We start from the raw sequence: 20,705 nt of genomic DNA on the forward strand, positions 1-20,705 counted from the left end.
ATCTATATGGACTTCATTAGGGTGTTTAACAGGGTTCCTCATGGTAGACTGGTAAACAAGGTTAGACTACACAGAATACAAGCAGAACTAGCCATTTGGATACAGAACTGGCTTGAAGATAGAAGACAGAGGATGATGGTGGAGGCTTGCTTTTCAGACAGGAGGCCTGCGACCAGTGGTGTGCCACAAGGGTCAGTGTTGGGTCCACTGCTTTTCATCATTTATATAAATGACTTGGATGTGAACATAGGAGGTGTAGTTAGCAAGTTTGCAGATGACACCAAAACTGGAGGTGTAGTGGACAGCGAAAAAGGTTATCTCAGATTACAACAAGACCTTGATCAGATGGGCCAATAGGCTGAGAAGTGGCAGATGGAGTTTAATTTAGATAAATGTGAGGTGCTGCATTTTGGAAAGGCAAATCAGGGCAGGACTTATACACTTAATGGTAAGATCCTGGGAATGTGGCTGAACAAAGAGACCTTGGGGTGCAGGTTCATAGTTCCCTGAAAGTAGAGTCTCAGGTAGATAGGATAGTGAAGAAGGCATTTGGTATGCTTTTCTTTATTGATCAGAGCATCAAGTACAGGGGTTGGGAGGTCATGCTGCGGCTGTACAGGACATTGGTTAGGCCACTTTTGGAATATTATGTACAATTTTGTTCTCCCACCTATAGGAAGGATGTTGTGAAACTTGAAAGATTCAGAAAAGATTTACAAGGGTTGAAGGGTTAGGGAAAGGCTGAATAGACTTGGGCTGTTTTCCCTGAAGCATCAGAGGCTGAGGGGTGACCTTACAGGGGCTTATAAAACATGAGGGGCATGGATAAGGTAAATAGACAAAGTCTTTTCCCTAGGTGGAGGGGGCGGGGGGGGGGGGAGGGTGGGGTGGGGGGGGGGTGGTTCAGAGCTAGAAGGCTTAAGCTTAGGGTGAGAAGGGAAAGATTTAAAAGGAACCTAAGGGGCAACCGTTTCACGCAGAGGGTGGTGCGTGTATGGAATGAGCTGCCAGAGGAAGTAGTGGAGGCTTGTACAATTACAACATTTAAAAGACATCCGGATGTGTATAAGAATAGGAAAGGTTTTGAAGGATATGCGCCAAGTGCTTACAAATGGGACTAGATTAATTTAGGATATCAAGTCGGCATGGACAAGTTGGAGCGAAGGGTCTGTTTCCGTGCTGTAAATCTCTAACAATCTGAAAAGGTGGAAAGGAGATTTCATAGAGATTTTCAAAATCATGAGCAGGCTAGACAGAATAGATGGGGAGAAGCTGCTCCTGAAACAAAAGGGCATAGAAAGAATAGGAGGATATAGATTTAAAATGATGTGAGTAGAAGCTTTTTTCACACAGGGAGTAGTAGACTATGGAATGCATATGAATTGTCTGTAGGCAAGTTGCATGTGGTACTCAATCAACAGTAGGAAGCATTGAACACCAATATTTTCTTAATTAGTCCTACTTATTTTAATCTTGAGTCTTATCATACATTTTGTCTTGGAATACAAGCATCTCAACAATTACAATGCACACTTCCATGCTGAGTCACATTCAGTTGCTTTACAATGATACGTACCTGTTGAGTAGGTTTGAGTTGTGGTTTAAGGTAATATGTGAGTGCCATTATTTGTAATGCAAAAAATGGAAGTGACCAATTTTCCCTCAGTGGAATGGTGAATTCCACCCTTGTTGTATCCACTCTATAAAAATCAAACAAAAATAATTGTAAATAGGAGCTCAATTTATATGGATCAGTACTTACAGTTTCTATAGCTCAGGCCTTACCAAAGTGGGCTCTGGGATCCCAAGGGACGTCACAAAATGAAACTGTGGGGGTATCAGCCCATGAGCCACAGCCGCCTTGAAACTCTGGACAGAAAAGAACTATGAGGGCTAGGATAATCACCCCTCTCTTAATTCTCGCCAAGGGGTCACAACAATGCTCAAACCTCAAAATGGGGATATATTCACAACGAGTGATCTTGTACTGAGTACGTATAATGATGATATTTTTAATAAATATGTTTTATAATGTTTCTACACCAGCAGGTATTGATGCCTACCTGTTTAGAATGTACCATATAGCTGCCAGTGCTCCTGACATCCAGGTTCCACTTAGTAACCAGCTGGTAATATACATTGAAGTTACATAGACGGCCTGGAGTCCAAATACGGTGTACAGGTAGAAGTAGACTGGTTCCAAATATCTCTGTTAGAAATATGAGAGAAATAATCTTCACAATACTTGAGAACAACAAAAACTAACACAACAACTTACTAAAGCTTGGAATAAGCTACGGATATTCAAATTCAAATACATTCATTGTATTGCAAAAGCTGATTTGGGTCTTACCTCAATAAATAACATTTTGTACAATATGCTTAGGACAACCTCTTGGTAAATGTTCATCCGTTTCAGCAGATTTATTGTTCTCCTTGATTCAGTTTTGTTGTCATACAAGAGTTCCTTCAATCCTTTACATAACAAATCACAACATTTGTAAAAATGAACAGGAATCTAAGAATAAACATGAAGACATGAGCACGTGATATTCATTTTTAAATATCAAAACATCCTACAAACGTGGTAACTGCTGTAGACACCATAACGTACTGTAGCCTTTGTTGTTTTTTGGTTTTGTCTCAGTAAAGGGATACATTAAAAACTTCTCCCCTTAGAATAACCCACTATAGACTCCAATATCATATTCAGAGTGTTTATAGTTATCATGCTTCAATTCCTGAAAAAAAACAGGATTTTTTTTAATATTAACTGCAAACTTGGGGTTTTAAGAGATTAAAACAAATGTTCAAAACTTAATTTCTTTACAATTTGCATCAGTATTAGATTCTACCTAATCATTCAGGTTTCAGAATTAAACCAACAAAACTCTTCGAGCAATCAGACTTATAGAGTAGGTGAGTTGTCTCATAACCAATACAGGAAAGGTTAGTATTGCAAGTGTTGGAAATATAAATTATTGATATTATATTGTCTCTTATAAAAAGTATACTGTAAAAATTAACAGTTTGTGCAATGTCCAGTGCTCCTGACATCCAGGTACCACTTAGTAACCAGCTGGTAATATACATTGAAATGACATAGAGGACCTAGAGTCCGAATACAGCGTACAAGTAAAAGTAGACTGGTTATTGCACAAACTGTTAATTTTTACAGTATACTTTTGTATAAGAGACAATATAATATCAATAAGAATGCAAAGCTATTATATGAAAAAAAAAATTCTTCTTGAATGGTGCTTCCAATTAAACCAGATGAAAAAAGCATCAGTTTGGTTAGATATCTTATAAAGTGACAGTAATAAAATGTCCCAGTGGAGTGCACATCAAAAATTGCATTTATGGTGCATGAAGCGCCTCTGTAATATTTCTTATACATGCCGTTCGTAGTTGCATACTTACCCCAACTTTGATAGTATTAAAGTATAATTTACAGTAGTGTCAACACAAACCTTAGAAGTATATAATCACCTTGGGTTATGGTTGGGGCCTGCAGCATCTGCTTGTAATATGAATAGTACAGACCACACTCTGTCCTGAAGGAGATTTCCTGTTCAACCACCTGCATGTAAAACAGATTGCAATTATGTTCATTAAGTGAACTAATATTTACTTACAGAACTAAATTGTAAGGTACACTTAAAAGTTATCTTCAAAAACATATTAAAAACTAGGAAGTTTTTATCTTAGTGGAAACAGGATGCAGACTACTTCATACATTTCAAATAAAGGAACTGCAGATGCTGGTAATCGAAAACAAAAACAGAAACTTCTGGAGAAACTCAGCAGGTCTTGCAGAGAAAATCAGAGTCGAGCTTTGAGTTGAGTGACCCTTCTTCAGAACTTCAGTTGACTCGCTCAACAATTTATCTTTTTAATTCATACAAACAACTGGGTTGAAAAATTTGCTTTATGGAACAGACTATTTACTGTTATCATCTTAAAATATTAGTATAAAATATTTTTAAAATATTTAGTAATTTTCCAAACAATTAAATATTATTTGTAAGTAGCTAGTTAATGAACACAAAGAATCCATCCATCTATAATACCAGCTGACACATAAAAACAGTATGTTTCTAAATTCCAAATTTAAAATCTTGTTAGATTAGATTAGATTCCCGACAGTATTGACACAGGCCCTTTGGCCCAACAAGTCCACACCAACCCTCCAAAGAGTAACCCACCCATACCCATATCCATATTTACACCTAACTAAAGCATCTAACACTACGAGCAATTTATGAACCAATTCACCTGACCTGCACATCTTTGGACTGTGGGGAGGAAACCGGAGCACCCAAGGAAATCCACACAGACATGGGGAGAGTGTGCAAATACCATACAGTCTCCCAAGGCGGGAATCAAACCCGGGTCCCTGGCGCTGTGAGGCAGCAGTGCTAACCACTGAGCCACTGTGCCACCCCTTTTTGCCAATAGTAAGGATGGTCAACATTTTGTGAACATTGCCAATATAAAGAGTTCGTCAGCTATCCCTTCACTTCAATTACCACTTGATCCAGGATAAAACCTCTGTATTCAAAAACACAGAGATCTCATGTAATGCTAAGTTGGCCTGAACCTTCCACATCAGAGTGAGAAGAGAGTGCAATTTTTTCCTATGAATCTCCATTGCTGCCTGCAAGTGCTGGGATTTTGTCAATGATTGATAAGAGTCCAAGTTGCCCTTTACACTTTCTTGCATCATCCTGCCAAAATTGACACAAGTCTCTGCTGAGTTCTGTAAGCAAAACGTTCAGAAGCTTCCCAAAAAAACACTGGCAGCCTTTTCAACTTTGAAATATATAGCTGATCTGATGACTGGTGATGAAAAGGCAGATCTAAACTTTAAATTATGAAAATGCAACCCATTAATACTGGATCTCGAGATGACTACTGCAAATTGAAGAAGGACTTCCTTGTCTCCCAAAACGTTTGCACAAAAATACTACAAAAGTACTTAAGGATCACATAATCATCATCTGTAAGACACAAAATCCTTCAAAGCCAAAAATATTTTGAGTGGAAGATAGCCTATTTAGAACAAACACGAGACAGAATTAGACAGTAGAGCTAAAGCTCCAACTGGGTCATGGGAAGTCACCCTTTGACAGAAGATATTCCCATGCACTGAAGTGAGTATCAGGATTGTTAACAAGTCCAGATGGGTTAGTGGTAGCATTCTAACCTCCAAGTCAGAAGGTTGTAGATTCTGATTCCACTTCAAAGACTTGACTAAATAATATAGGCTGACACTTCAGTCCTACACTGATGCAGATTCAGTCCCAACTGACAATAGCAGGCAAGTTCAAAAATGTGGGATGCTTTCTGCCTGCATTGTTCACTATCGGAAGCAGAGCTGTAAATGGAAAGTAAATGGCAATCTCAGTTATGCCTCCCATAAATCACTGAGTTTGCAAAATGTTCAACTTCAATGTAGAACTTCTAATCACCCGCCAGAAAGCCAAAGGCAATCTGATGAGTTTTAAAGGCATTTGGATAAATACGTGAATAGGAAAGGTTTGGAGGGATATGAGCAAGGAGCAGGCAAGTGGGACTAGTTTAGTTTGGGATTATGATTGGCATGGACTGATTGGACCGAAGGGTCTGTTTCCGTGCTTTATTACTCAAACTCCCCTCCCATAAACCATCTCAAATATCAATAAAGCATGCTCAATTACTGGATTCTTAAATGAATACTAAACTAATCCATGTAGGTTTCATCTGGGTGACAATCACACAGTTAACAAAAACAGTAAGAGACAAAAGGTCGGTCCATTTGTCAATGAAGCATTTCATCATGGATTTATAAATTAAAGGCTACTGAGTTGCTAAGAATCTGGATTTTCTGTTTTGGAACTGTTAATGTAAAGTTTTACTTCTTTGATGTCGATTCTACAGCCATAGCTGCTGACTATTTCCACAATTTTCTACTTCTTCTCCATGTTTCTTTTCTGATAGTAATCTTAAATTTACAATATGCAGGGCATATTTAAATGTAGTTGAATTTTGATGTTACTGAAAAACCGAAGATTGCAGATTACACTTGGATAGCATTGGAAACATGAATGTCCAAGGACATAAATGTGTTTCCTCAAGCAGTAACAGAACAACAGCAAGGACAATAAATTTAAGGGATTACTTTCTCAATATAGCCAATATTTTGAGTGGGCAAACACAGGAATCAATTTGAGTACTTTCGCAATGGTTAATAAAATGGTCCAAGATGAAACACACAAATATCTTATTCCTGATAGCATTTTTTTGAGAAAGATAATCATGAACAAAGAACTTAATTCTGATATAAAAAGTAAACAAAATAACCAACAATATATACAATATTTTAAGACTACTGCCAGTTTCTACATACTTACAGCTGGCCAAATAAGTACTCTCACTTCTACAGCGAGTTGAAAATATTCCAATTTATTAGCATGTTAACTGAAAGCACAACTGCTGCCTTTGGAAACCACTTTCTTTCAAATGTATCAGCAAAGAACTCACCTGTATATTTGAAAACCATAGGAAATTCTCATGTAGTGACTGAACATACCAGGAGTGAAAGCATCCTAGAATTACTCCCACTGAGAGACCCAGCAATGGGATAATCTCTATTGTCCGCAGAAATGACCAGATTCTAGTTGCTGCCAGTTCCCAAGATGAGGTGTTATTGTTTTCATGAGTGGCAGCATGAACAACAGTTAGTTTATCATTTCTTTCCAAACTACACTGGGATGCAACAGCAGAAGTTTCAAATTGACGATTCCTCTTCCTCAAAGTCATGATGATATGCCATTGAATGTAACAAAATCTCAATAGTCTTTCGCTCTCTGCCTCAAGGCCATAACAGCTGTTACACTGCTCTGTTCAATGTAGCACCTATCTTCATTAAAAATCCAATGCACAATCAGGCAATATGAGTCATGCTGTGATTTGCTGTAGAGTCATAAATTGTAATCTTTCAGTCTAGAAAATTACTTCACTTCATTTAGAGATTGCCAATATCCTCTTAAACTTCTACAAACAGCCAAAGTAGAAAATGTAAATAATGCAGAGACCACAATACCATGCAGCACACAGGGTAATGGTCTATACTGCAGCTTATTGAGTTTGACAACAGGAATGCTAAACAACCGAAAGTGCTGTAGATTTGTAATAATAATTAAACCTATCCAAAATAAACAGGAGTAGAATTATCCAAAGTACACCTTTCAAAATGCACAGCATTTAGAGTCAGTATCATGAAACATCACAGAAAGAAGGCCAATCAGACCATCAAAATCTGCACTACCTCTTCCAAAGAACATTCCAGTTACCCCCACTCCTACTCTCTCCCACACTCCTTCAATTATTTTCATCTGCCAAAAATTTTACCTGCAGACAGTCCTTACTCCAATGGTTTACAAAGCTCGATTGTGGTCTTGCCCTATTCCATTGATGTAAGCCTCTTCAGTCTTACAACTCCTCGAAATAACTTTGCTTCTCCAATGCTGGTCTCTTGCACATTCCCAATCTGTTTTTTCTCCACTTACCACTGGCCACCGTGTCATTAGCTTCTTGGACCCTAACTCTAGAATTCTCTCCCAAAGCCTATTAATCTTCCTCTTCCCTCTTTAAAGGCATTGTCAAACCCACCTTTTAGACTGCGTTTTTAGTCACATCACTCCTTTGAACTGCCTCTGACATTTTACTATTTTAAAATGACTTCTTGTAGTTCCACAAAACACTCGCTTCAATTATTTCACTGTATGAAATGCATACAAACTCAATCTAAAGTAACTATGCTGCTGTGCTGAAATTCCATTACAGGCAAACTCTACTCACTCAGCTTCCTTTATACTCTGTTAGTCTCTCCCAAATTATACTTCTTTCGCAGCCAAAAATCACACTTGCAAGCATTAGCTTATTCTAGTTCTAATACTTTGGATTGGATACAGCTGTTACATAATTTAAATAATTAACTCCAAGCTGCTGCACAAACATATTAGCAGAAGCTGGTGGATCTAATCTGGCTACATCCTGGAGAAAAATGTCAAAGCACGGTAGCGTAGAATAAGGTGTAAGGTCAAACCAATTTCTGTTTGGAATGATCACCTGCCATTGGCTGAGCAAAAGCAGCTCAGGCATGAGCACAATACTGTCATTCAAAGATCCAGACATAGTAGTGTTCAGTGTCTGTAGGAAAGGAAAACAGCAAAATTACTTCAACCCAGCTTCTATAAATGCAATCCCGTGTACTCCAAGACAAATAGCAAGTACCAAGAAACAACAAGTCATAGCATCACACCCACTTCTCAAATGCCTTTTACGCAGATATTTTTGAATATGCACTTGCTTCTTAGTTACAGGAGGTTGAAATTCTCATCCAGGATGTAGCCAGATTGGGCCCACCATGGATAATAATGTGTTTATGCAGAGGCTTAGGGGCAACAGAGGTTGTAATTAAACTAAGCAACAGCTGTACCCAACCAAAAATGCACCAAGCTGCAATGTATGCACCATGAGAGAAAGGAAGTTTTCCAACAGCTGCTTTTCTTCCAATTTTTCCATATAATTTTCCAAGTGATTCCAAATGCCGTGCCAAAAACACTTCTGAAAAACTATTCTCAAAAGTCTTCGACAGAACTACTGAAAAAATATCTTTTTAAGTTGAAATATTTATTCAAAAATCAAATTGGCATAAATAAATAAAATGTAACATTTGAAGATATTTCCTATCAGTTGTCTATTCATTTAAAAATGATCATGAATGCTCATCTTACAAATTTTATGAAGTTTTTTAAGCTGTATGCTCGATTACACATGTACTATATGTTGTGTACTATATAATGCTTCAGGGATATGCTCAAGGCCTCACTGGTGAACTGCAGCATTCCCACTGACACCTGGGAATCATGGAGCCAAAACTGTCCAACGTGGAGAAGGAGCATCCGGGAAGACATTGAGCACCTGGAGACCTGCTGTCGGGAAAAAGTGGAAGTCAGGCATAAACAGCGGCTGTCACACCAATGCCCCACCAACCTCTTTCCATGACCATATTTTGCCCCAAGTCTTACAGTGTGCAGAAGCTGCATCGGACTCACCTACAGGTTCACTCTGAGTGTGGGACAGAGTCATCCTTGTCTGCAAAGGACTACCAATGAATGAAATGAAAATATACTGTGAAAAAAGAAAGGAAGACATTGCCTATATAGAAGTCAAACAGCTTACATCAACATGGGAAGGAGACACTGTATTAAACAGTATGAGGAGGAGTTAAGCACTAAATCAGACTGGATAGAGATGAGGGATAGTAGGGGAAAGAAGTCACTTGTGTAAGTAATCTATGGCTTAACAATAACTACAATGTGGGACAAGGGATCTTGGAAGAAATATTGGATGCTTTCAATAAAGTGATAGCAATATCAATGAGTGACTTTAATCTACATGTAAACTCGAAAGAACAGATTAATATTAGTAGCCTGGATGAGGAGTTCATAGGATATTTTCTAGATAATTTATTAGGCAGCACATTAGATGTTATATTAGACTTGGCATTAAGTAATGTGACAAGATTAACAAATGAGCCCACAGTAAAAGCACCCCTCAGTAGCAGCAAACACAATAGGATTGAATTTTACATCCAGCTTAAAAGGTAGAATATTGGATCCAAGAATCATATTTTAAATGTAAACAAGGACAGTCATATGAACATAAAACCTGAACTAGCTGAGGACAATTGGCATACCAAGCTAGGAGATAGATCAAAAGTGAGACATTTAAGGTCACATTTCTAAATACTCAGAATAAGTATATTCCTATGATAAAGAAGTATTCTAAAGGGGTGATTCAACTAAATAAGTTAGGAAAAGAAATTATGGAAAGATGAGTGGTAGGTCAGATGACTGGTCAGAATATAACAAATGGAAGAGAATGCCTAAAAGGCAGGAAGAAATTATAGTCTCAGACAGAAGCTAAGTAGGAATATAAAAAATGGATATCAAGAGTTTCTAAATAAAAGGAAAAGAATAAGAAAACTGAGTGTTCGGTCTCAACAGTGTAAGAAAGCAGAATTAAAAGTGGAAGCTATAACAGTTAAAAGCAGGTCAATGTGTGGAGGTTTGCACCACTACTGTGCATACAAAAGATGCCACTTAATCCTGGAATCTCTACTCTGGATGACTGAAGGATGCACTGAGACTATGTGATGGATGATGAGAATCTGTGAGAACCATAGCATTGTACTGAAAGAACTGAACATTCTGCAGACGGAATGGTATCTTCACCATCCTACAGAACAATAGCACTGGCCAACGAAGCACAGGCAGGACTTCTTTGTCAACCTTGTTCAATGGAATGGAACTGCATGAAGTCATCTTTCACTGAATGTAAATATTCTGATGCTGATGAGGCCAGCATCCCTTGTGTAATTCCAACTGTAAATCCGACTTAACACATTAATATACCGCTCATATTAATTAATAAAAGTTAAGATTATAAACAAATGGAAGCCTTCGTAGCATTTGATGAGCCCTTATTCAATTATGGTGAAGTTTTATACAATATGGGTGGTATTGAAAGGATAATTAACACTCAGACAGAGTTAAAACATTGTCAACTGCTAAGGATGGCTAGCCTCTATACCTCCTTTCTTGTAGTTGCAGCTAAAAAGGCATTTATTCAAACAGATGACGACAAATGTACATATATTCTCAAATGTGAGAAAATATTTACAATGATGTGACACCCATATCATAAATGTGCCCTTATAATGTTTTTGTTTTCCTTTCACTCTTACTAGGTATAGTTGCAATCTCAGTATCTGCAGCTAGAATGAAGGGAGCATGGTGTGCAGGTATCTGGAACATACAGAGTGTGCTGGACCTGAGTGTCCATGGAGCTGCCAACATATCCATAGAGGCAACTAGACACTTGCATGCCAGAAACAGAACAATACAGATTATGTAGGTGGACTCCTTCAATCTTCACATTGTTTTCCCGAAGTGCCTCCAACAAACCTGCCTGCTGTTTCAGTTTGTGGTTTTTAATAAAGTTCTTGATGGTAGTGATTTTTGAGAAGATTTGTAGCTCAGGTTGATGATAATTATGTAAGTTAGCTTGCTGAGCTGGAAGATTTGTTTTCAGACATTTGTCACCATCATTAGTGAGAGTCTCTGGTGAAGCGCTGGTGGTATGTCCCGCCTCTTTATTTATAGGTCTTGGTTTCTTAAAATGGGTGATGTCATTTATGGTTCTTTTCTCCCCCCAAGGGCAGGTAGATTGGATCTAAGTCAATGTGTTTATTGATGGAATTCTTAATGTCTTTTGCCTGGAGTAATGCAGGTACATGGTCTTAGCTGTCCTCAGAGTACTAGTGACCTGAAGTGTTTTTTCCTCAACTAGCAGCGGAGATGTGGTCATCACATGCCCACCAGAACGTACCCAACTCTACTCTAGCTAACGGACCCACCAAGGTGTCAGTATCCGAGCAGGAGACAGCCTTACTGGTGCTTTTTCTGAGGGATCTATGGCTTATTCCTCAAACAGCAAAGGAGGAAGTGGTATCCTGAAGGGCTAGCCTCTTGATTGTGGTGACTCTGCCGATGTCGCTGGGTGCCTGTAGGAGACGAGAGAATGAATTTTGAAATAGGCATAGAAGATTGAATGTATTCTTAATATGCTCACAGTGGTGATAATGGAACTGCAACACATCACTTGACAATGAATCTTATCTGGATGACAGGACATGAAGATTCTCGGTATCACCACATGAGCAGAGTCAAGGTCATTTCCAGTTGGGCAAGGGATTGCTCTTCATTTCTCTTCAAATGAGACAGAGACAGAATAAGTGAGATGAAGGTGGGTGGCAGAACTGCTGATGCTAGAGCAGGCGAGGGCTAGGTGCTGAGGTGTTGTATGTCAGTGGGTATGCAGTGCAGAAAGCTTGCAAGATTAGTGGTCTGGGGTGCAAGGGTTAAAGAGAATGAGTAAAGAAAGATGCTAGAAGCAACAATGAGAATGGTAGGCCATAAGCCTTGGTGTGAGTGAGTGGGGCTGAGGTATAAAAATACCATTGTAACCAATGGCTCTGCCACACCACTGTGATGTCATCACTGCCAGCTGTGCAGTCATCTGGCAGCCACCTTTGCTGCTCTTCTCAGCACTGGCATGAGATATCCCGATTTGTATTTCACTCATACCCTCAAACCATTCTGAGTAAATTCTTTATGTGAACTGGCTATGTCAGGGCAGTTGTCAACTGCAGATTGGTGACCAGCTAAAATACTACACAGAATTTCAGTAAATTATCTGTATTTGATTTTTCTGATTTTAACACTAAAACTGATTTTAAGTTGCTGAGAATAGAAGTTGGGGAAAATAAAATGAGCAGCTATATTGCTAAAAAAAAAGTGCAGAACAATGGAAAACTTTTAATACAGTGTTCAAAGTTTAAGAATATGGTTCTCAAAGAAAAAAGTTAAATGCTAAACACTAGCAAGATTTCATGGATGAATAATGACATGGATTATGAAAGAGTTGGAAAGAGATATATATTGAGTAGAGGCAGCAGAGAGGTGAAATATGAGAAGATCAGGAGAGTATTAAAGAAAACAAATTAGGATGGCAAAGATTAAAGCATTAAGGAAGACAAAACAAAATACCAGTGATAAAACATATGCACATCTAAAAAGGAAGAATGGGATTAGGACCATCAAGTATAACCTCAGAGGTAACACCAAAGAGACAGGAAATATTAAATAATTATTTTCCTTCACCATTTAAGCTGGCCAATTAAGTAAATACATTTTAGATACGAGCTAATATATTGAAAAGAAGATCACTCTCAGGTCCAGACAGATTGCATTGCATATTTTAAAAGAATTCAGGGAAGAACTAACAGAGGAATTACTGCACAGTGAACAACTTGTTCGAAAAATGTGAACTGCCACAGGTCTGGAGGATAGCTTATGTAATTTAAAGGGAGAACAGAACTGTAGACCTGTGTATGATTAATGGCAAAGAAAAAAAAAATTGGCAATCAAGGTGAGCAAATTGTCGATGCAACTTGAAAAATTTGATTTTTTTCCTCTCTGAATCCTGTCACCTAATGTCATTAATACTTGATCTAGCATTCTGATTTGTAACATCAGGTTTCCTTAAGGGAATGCAATAGTGGTCTGACTGGGTAAACTGCAGATCCAACGACTGCTGAAAGTAATAGTGTTAACATGCGTCATGCTAGGTTTTATCTGCCTTTTTTCCAAAAAAAAGAGTAGGTTAAATCAATAGGAGAGTGTGTTGTCATCACCTAGTCTAAAACAAGTAGTCTTTCTCTAGCCTTTAACTTTGTGCTTATGGTCATTACCTAGCTAGATCTATCCATGTACCATTGAAGAACAAGCACTATCCAGCACCATACGCTTAAAGAAGCCATGACTCTCATATTCAACACAGAACTAAAGCTGCTGGTGTCTTTGAGACTCTTGTGTTATTTCAAGGTCTTTGTCTCTCTACTTCAGGCAATTAATCACATAATTTTACTTTGTGCCATAACTGAAGCATGTATTAACTGTTCATTGTGTACTCGTGGGATTCATTTGCCTACCATTGTTTTCATCTTGTCTTCTGCTTTAGCAGCCAAATTTGCTAGGTTCATTTTCCTCATTTAAAAAAAAACACATTCCATTGCATTGATGCCTGCATCCAGTACCTGGCCATTATCAAATTTTCTACTCATTGTGCCATCCCGTTTGTTTCAAAAAAATTGTAAGGAAGGATTACTTCGACAGGAACCTTTTCAAGGCAGTAGATATCTGGTCCAACAAGGTTTTCCTGTCAGAGAATGAAACACCAGTTTGATTCAGGTTCTTGTTCATGGGATACCTTAGCAGAATCCAGCAACTTTAACAGTAGTACTAATCCAGGACTCTCCAAGTGGGACTTCATCAATATTTTATAGAAAGTGTTTAAGTCCATAATATGTTCCTCCTTGGAATGACCATCTGCCTTCCCCAAGTTCTTCAAAGACTATCATGTCTTATGGGCATTTATCACGTCATCTTCCTTACACATTTCATCCAAAAACTCAGAGAAGACAGCAACCTATATCATGACCAATTGGTGATCATCCAGCTCAAAAAATACTTTACTTTTGATAACAAGTGATTTTGTCAAGGCAGTATCTTATTTCCTTCTCGGTAGAGACTTAGTCCACCCTCAGCAAGTCACTTATTTCCTGTATTGGTTGTGTGGTTCAAACTGAGAACATTGAAAGGTAATCACATCCTGATTACTTACATTTGTATACTGACAATTTTACTAATGGCCATCAGGAATGAAGTTTCTGCCTGATTTCTTTTCTTAACTTCTAATCTTCATCTTTAGACTTGCATGTTCTATTCCAGAAAGCCAGTTGATAAAGTGTGGAACTATGGCCAATCTTTTATACATATCTACATAAAAAATTATATCCCCTGAGTCAACAACTACAATTTTGGTCTATATCACTCAAATTAATTCCCATTTCTTGCCAATCACCCATTTACAATTAAACACAATTAACAGTCAGAGAAGAGTGTTTCAATTGACTGTGATTTAGCTGTTTAGGAGTAAAAGGAAAAGGATTAAAACAAGGAGACATGTAAAAATAATTTTTGAAAAACAAAACATAGAAAATTTTAAAAATGGCTGCCTATATGTTTTATTCCCCTATGTAGAATCATCTAGTTAGCCCACATCAATATTGAGACTGGACTGGTCCACATTTGGCATGTTATTAGAGATCAATCTGCAATGTTTTAAGCTCAATATAATATTTCACTTACAAGTATACACGTTATTAACGGATGAGATTTCCAGTGGAAAATATTCAATGCAAAAAATTAAACCAAATTATAATCTAGGAGAAGAAAATTCAAAATCAAAACAACTGCCTTTTTACAAAAAGGAATGACCATCCTCAATGCCATTTTGCTCATTCAACTTTAGCTTTATTAACGGATTTCAGCCTTACCTGGATTGAAGAAAACCATAGATCATTCTCGTGCAAAGTTGCAAGATAAACTGCAGTTAGAAGTCCTAAGAAAATTGCCAGAAATCCACCAAGCAGGAAAGTTATATTCTTCAATACCAGTGGACCTATGGAATTACACAATTGTTCATAAAAATAATCAATAATTCTTAAGAAACCCACTTGTTTGAACACTTATTTCAGTGTTTTTATTGCATTGTTTCAAGAATAGATAGGACTTGAAACCTTAAAACAAAACCCATCGCAGTTGAAATGGGATGTTACATTAATTGTAATTGAAATTGAAGGCCAAAAGCTCATAACTATATCAATTATTTTCCAAATGTTTAGCTATTATGCAAAGTATAACACAAATAAGAATAGCCAATTTCAGATCATATTTAAATGTTGTATGTAACTTAGTAAAATTTTTGGGGAGAAGCAAGTGATAATAGCATCCTCAGGTGTCTTTGGCATTTATATTGTAATGCTACTTTTATGTGAAAGAGTTCCCAATTTGCCCTGTAGCCAGAAATGAATTCCAGCAGTAACAATGAAAAAGAATACATAAACATCTGTAAACAGTTGACTGCAGTTTTGTTCTAATAATAGAGCTTTTGAAAAGATTGACACAGTTCAGAAAACAAATAGTGTTATGTTGGCCTGTATGAACAGCTGAATGTGTTGTATATCAATGATGTGAAGAAACAGCAGATTTTCTAGTACCAGCTTTAGTGACAGAACTTCATCAGGTTGGATCAATTAGCACAGTCAAAGCTAGGCAGCAGCACAGCAATTTAAATGTGGTATTTGAGGAAGCAATAAGAGAGAAAAGAAGTGGCGCTTGGTAATTATATAGGCAATAAAGTCACAGAAAGCTATTTGGTACATGGAGAATCAGTATTTGGAATATTATGAAAACCAAACTTTGTACTGCACTGGCAACAGTCCAGTGTACATAGACAAATTAACTGGAGTCAAAATATGTCATGGATTAGATACAAAGTGGCAATAGGCTTGGCAAGGAGCTCAACTTTGTGGATAAATTAAGAGATAAAGTACACAAAGTAAATTGTCTCAAAGTGTATAAACCTTTACACATGAAAGGTCAGTGAATGAAGTTACTAATGTACAGATACACATACACTTACATAGAATTTATAGCACAGAATCCGGGCATTCAACTCAACAAGACCATGCCAGCTGTTACGTTCCATAACTGATGTCATCGAATCATTTCAGCACATTTTTTTCATTCTTTTATCCCTCACCTATGTATTTAGTTCTAAGATGCATGGATGCAAGTTACCTCAACTACTCCAATACAACTGATGCCTTTCCAGCAGTATCTAGGATCCAATGGCAAAAGCTATTATAAACAAGACTATGACCATATAAACAATGATGATAATTACTCACCTATTTAATTTCACAGAAAAGCTATCAAACAGGTAATTACATTTATTCCAATTTGAGAATTCTACAGATTCTGTCTGACAGACCTCTTAAAAACCTTTACTGTCTTGAGTTACTATCAGGCTTATATTTTCTTACTGAAATATGCATCAGCCTTTCTAATTGTTTTCTCTTCCTAAACAGTAAGTTGGTCTCTAACCAAAGATTATTAAATTCTCCCCCCACCACAGATTTCAAACAATTTACCTGTAATTACTTAGGTTACTTTGTCTCCCTTTTATGAACAATATTATACTAATCCGTCTCCCGCTCTGAAACAGGCATTCACTCTTTATAGAATCCTGAATGTTTTCCTTTTAATTATCACTCATCACATTTTAAGCATGAATGAATAACTACGTTCTCACAGCCTTCTCAGTTAAATACACCTGCCAACTTTTGCTTTGTGGTGGTGATGTTACAAATCACTCATGATGTCCGTCTGAATTGCTTTGACAATATCACTTATACATGCATGTTGTAATCGGCAGCTATGAATAGTCATGAGAACCTCCAACTTGCCTCCCATCACTTGGCTGACCAGGAATATCTCCCTTTCTTACCATCCACCAAAGGGAAGTCTTGGAAGAATTTTCAGGTTAACTAGGCTGAAGAAACTAAATGCAAGGTATACAAATTTGCTGATGAAATAAAGGTAGTTGGGAAGAGGACAGGTAGAATCTAAAAAGGGAAGACTTAAATCCCAGAACTGTTATGGCGCAGGAGGCCATTTGGCCAATTATGTCTACAACGGTTTTAATAGCTCATGCCAATCTTCTGCATTTTCCTTCAGATTAAGTGAAAATATATTGACAAATGCATAGAATGGGTGTAAATGTAAACTTGCCCACTTAGGAAGAATACAAAAGCAGCATGTTATTGAAATGGAGAAAGACCTCAGAATTAGTTAGTAAGATTAGATCACATTGGATCCAGACAGAACTAACCAATTGTGTATAAAATTGGCTTGACGGCAGGAGACAAAGGATGGTGGTAGAGAATTGTTGCTTAGACTGGAGGCCTGTAACCAGTGGTGTGTAGCAAGGACAGGTGCTGGGTCCACTGTTGTTTTTCATTTATCTAAATGATTTGGATGAGAACATAGGAGGCACAGTTAGTAAGCTTTTGGATGACACCAAAATTGGTTGTACAGTGAACAGCGCAGAAGGCTATCTAAGAGTACAATGGGATCTTGATCAACTTGGCCAGTGAGCCAAGGAATGGCAGATGGACTTTAATATAGATAAATGTAAGGTGTTGCATTTTGGCAAGCCAACCAGAGCAGAACTTATGCAATTAATGGTAGGGCCCTAGGGAGTGTTGTTGAACAGAGATACCTAGGGATGCAGGTACATAGCTTCTTGAAAGTGGCATTACGTAGACAAGACAGTGAAGGCATTTGGCATACTTACCTTCATCGGTCAGAGCACTGAGTACAGGATTTGGGATGTCATGTCATGGTTGTATAAGACATTGGTAAGGCCACATTTGGAATACAGCACACAATTCTGGTCACCCTGCTACAGGAAGGATGTAATCAAATTGGAAAGGGTGCAGAAAAGATTTACAAGGACTTTACTGAGACTGGAAGGTTTAAGTTATGAGGAAAAGCTGGATATGCTGGGACCTTTTTCTCTGAAGCATAGGAGGCTAAGGGGTGACCTTATAGATGTTTATAAAATCAGGAGGAGCATAAATAACTGCCCAGGATAGGGGAGTTCAAAACCTAAGGGCAAAGGTTTATAGTGAGAGGGGAAAGATTTAAAAAGGACCTGAGGGGCAATTTTTTCACACAGACGGCAGTCGGATATGAAATGAGCCACCAGATGTAGTGGTAGAGGTGAGTACAACACTTAAAAGACAGGAACACGGATAGGAAAGGTTTAGGGGAACTTGGGCCAAACACAGGCAAATGGGAATAGTTCAGTTTAGAAAAACTAGTCAACATGGATGAGTTGTGCCAAAGGATGTGTTTCCATGCTGTATCACTTTATAAAGATCCGAAAGGGAACTGACAGGATAGATAATGAAATGAAGTTTCCACTTGTGGGAGAGATTAGAACTAGGGGACACATTTTAAGAATGATGAGGACACATTTTAAGAATGACAGATTTCCCATTTTAAAAAGGTAGAAATAAGGAGAATTCGTTTTTCTCAGATGGTCATAAGACATAGGAGTGGAAGTAAGGCAATTCGGCCCATCGAGTCCACTCCGCCATTCAATCATGGCTGCTGGGCACTTCAACTCCACTTACCCGCATTCTCCCCGTAGCCCTTAATTCCTCGAGACAACAAGAATCTATCAATCTCTGCCTTGAAAACATTTAGCGTCCCGGCCTCCACTGCACTCTGCGGCAATGAATTCCACAGGCCCACCACTCTCTGTCTGAAGAAATGTCTCCGCATTTCTGTTCTGAATTTACCTCCTCTAATTTTAAGGCTGTGTCCACGGGTCCTAGTCTCCTCACCTAACGGAAACAATTTCCTAGCATCCACCCTTTCCAAGCCATGTATTATCTTGTACGTCTCTATTAAGCCTCCCCTTAATCTTCTAAACTCCAATGAATACAATCCCAGGATCCTCAGCCGTTCCTCATATGTTAGACCTACCATTCCAGGGATCATCCGTGTGAATCTCCGCTGGACACGTTCCAGTGCCAGTATGTCCTTCCTGAGGTGTGGGGACCAAAACTGGACACAGTACTCCAAATGGGGCCTAATCAGAGCTTTATAAAGTCTCAGTAGCACAACGGTGTTTTTATATTCCAACCCTCTTGAGATAAGTGACAACATTGCATTTGCTTTCTTAATCACAGACTCAACCTGCATGTTGACCTTTAGAGAATCCTCGAGTAGCACTCCCAGATCCCTTTGTACTTTGGCTTTACGAATTTTCTCACCGTTTAGAAAGTAGTCTGTGCTTTTATTCTTTTTGCCAAAGTGCAAGACCTCGCATTTGTTCACGTTGAATTCCATCAGCCATTTCCTGGACCACTTTCCCAAACTGTCTAGCTCCTTCTGCAGCCTCCCCACTTCCTCAGTACTACCTGCCTGTCCACCTATTTTCGTATCATTGGCAAACTTCGCTAGAATGCCCCCAGTGCCTTCATCCAGATCATTAATATATAATGCGAACAGCTGTGGCCCCAACACTGAACCCTGCGGGACACCGCTCGTCACCGGCTGCCATTCTGAAAAAGAACCTTTTATCCCAACTCTCTGCCTTCTGTCAGACAGCCAATCCTCAATCCATCCCAGTAGCTCACCTCGAACACCATGGGCCCTCACCTTGCTTAGCGGCCTCCCGTGTGGCACCTTATCAAAGGCCTTTTGGAAGTCTAGATAGACCACATCCACTGGGTTTCCCTGGTCTAACCTACTTGTCACCTCGTCAAAGAATACCAACAGGTTTGTCAGGCATGACCTCCCCTTAGTAAATCCATGATTCTGTGGAATTCTCTTCCTCAAAGCATTTTGAGTATTCTTAAGGCAGAGGTCAACAGAGTATTGATTTATAAGGGAGTCAATTGATTTCAAGCAAGGCAGATTAATACAACAATCAGATCAGCCATGACCTAATTGATCGGTGGAGCTGGCTAGAGGGACTAGTTGGCCTACTCCTGCCTCTAATTCATATGACTATCAGTTTGTGGTAGGAATGAAGCTTGCGTGGCCATCAAATGATGTAGTGCAACTTACTAAGTTTCTGACCTAGAAGTAGGAATGCTACCCACTGCACCACAAAACTTGCAGAATTTCTGCTTATCCTTTATGCAGAGTTCTCACCCAAGATGCATCGTTTTGTTTTCCTAATGCGTCTGTAGAATATTTTATTCATTTCAAAAATTTGAGATTCTAATACTCCTTTCCTGCTTTCCTTCTTCCTTTCTTACCCTTCTTCCTTATTTTTTCACAGTTATTATTTCACATACCTGTTAAATGCACAGGCTCTTTCAATTCCAAATAAAGTAAAAGCTAGAAATACTCAGGGGATCCGAAAGCTTCTGAGAGAGTAACATGGATTTCAGCAAGGCCTTCGTAAGGTCTTACATGGGAGACTGAAATACATTAGAAGCTCATAGGATATAGGGTAAGTTGGCAAGTTGGATCCAAAATTGGCTTAGTGACAGGACAGAGTTGGTGGTGGCAGAAGGTTGTTTGGGTGACTGGATCTCCGTATGCAACGGCATACAAGGATCAGCACTGGGTCCTTGATTATTTGTGATATTCATAAATTAC

General features: G+C 38.5%; 1 protein-coding gene across 7 annotated transcripts in view; it reads right to left on the bottom strand.

Annotated features, from left to right (window-relative positions):
* Nucleotides 1-20,705, bottom strand: part of dpy19l3 (dpy-19 like C-mannosyltransferase 3) — a 78,527-nt gene that overhangs the window by 48,817 nt on the left and 9,005 nt on the right. For 5 of the 7 annotated variants that reach the window (XM_072596159.1, XM_072596161.1, XM_072596157.1 and 2 more), the window contains exons 3-7: nucleotides 15,014-15,138; nucleotides 3,493-3,583; nucleotides 2,354-2,475; nucleotides 2,064-2,209; nucleotides 1,577-1,700 (exon numbers count right to left, since the gene is read on the bottom strand). In XM_072596159.1, the coding sequence (XP_072452260.1) occupies nucleotides 1,577-1,700; nucleotides 2,064-2,209; nucleotides 2,354-2,475; nucleotides 3,493-3,583; nucleotides 15,014-15,138 (608 nt within the window). Of the gene's footprint in view, nucleotides 1-1,576; nucleotides 1,701-2,063; nucleotides 2,210-2,353; nucleotides 2,476-3,492; nucleotides 3,584-6,525; nucleotides 6,820-15,013; nucleotides 15,139-20,705 lie in introns of those variants that run through there. The other 2 variants (XM_072596163.1, XM_072596156.1) reach the window with 1 other exon arrangement.

Source organism: Chiloscyllium punctatum, chromosome 26 (assembly GCF_047496795.1).
Source record: "Chiloscyllium punctatum isolate Juve2018m chromosome 26, sChiPun1.3, whole genome shotgun sequence".
In the NCBI taxonomy this organism is placed as follows: Eukaryota; Metazoa; Chordata; class Chondrichthyes; order Orectolobiformes; family Hemiscylliidae; genus Chiloscyllium; species Chiloscyllium punctatum.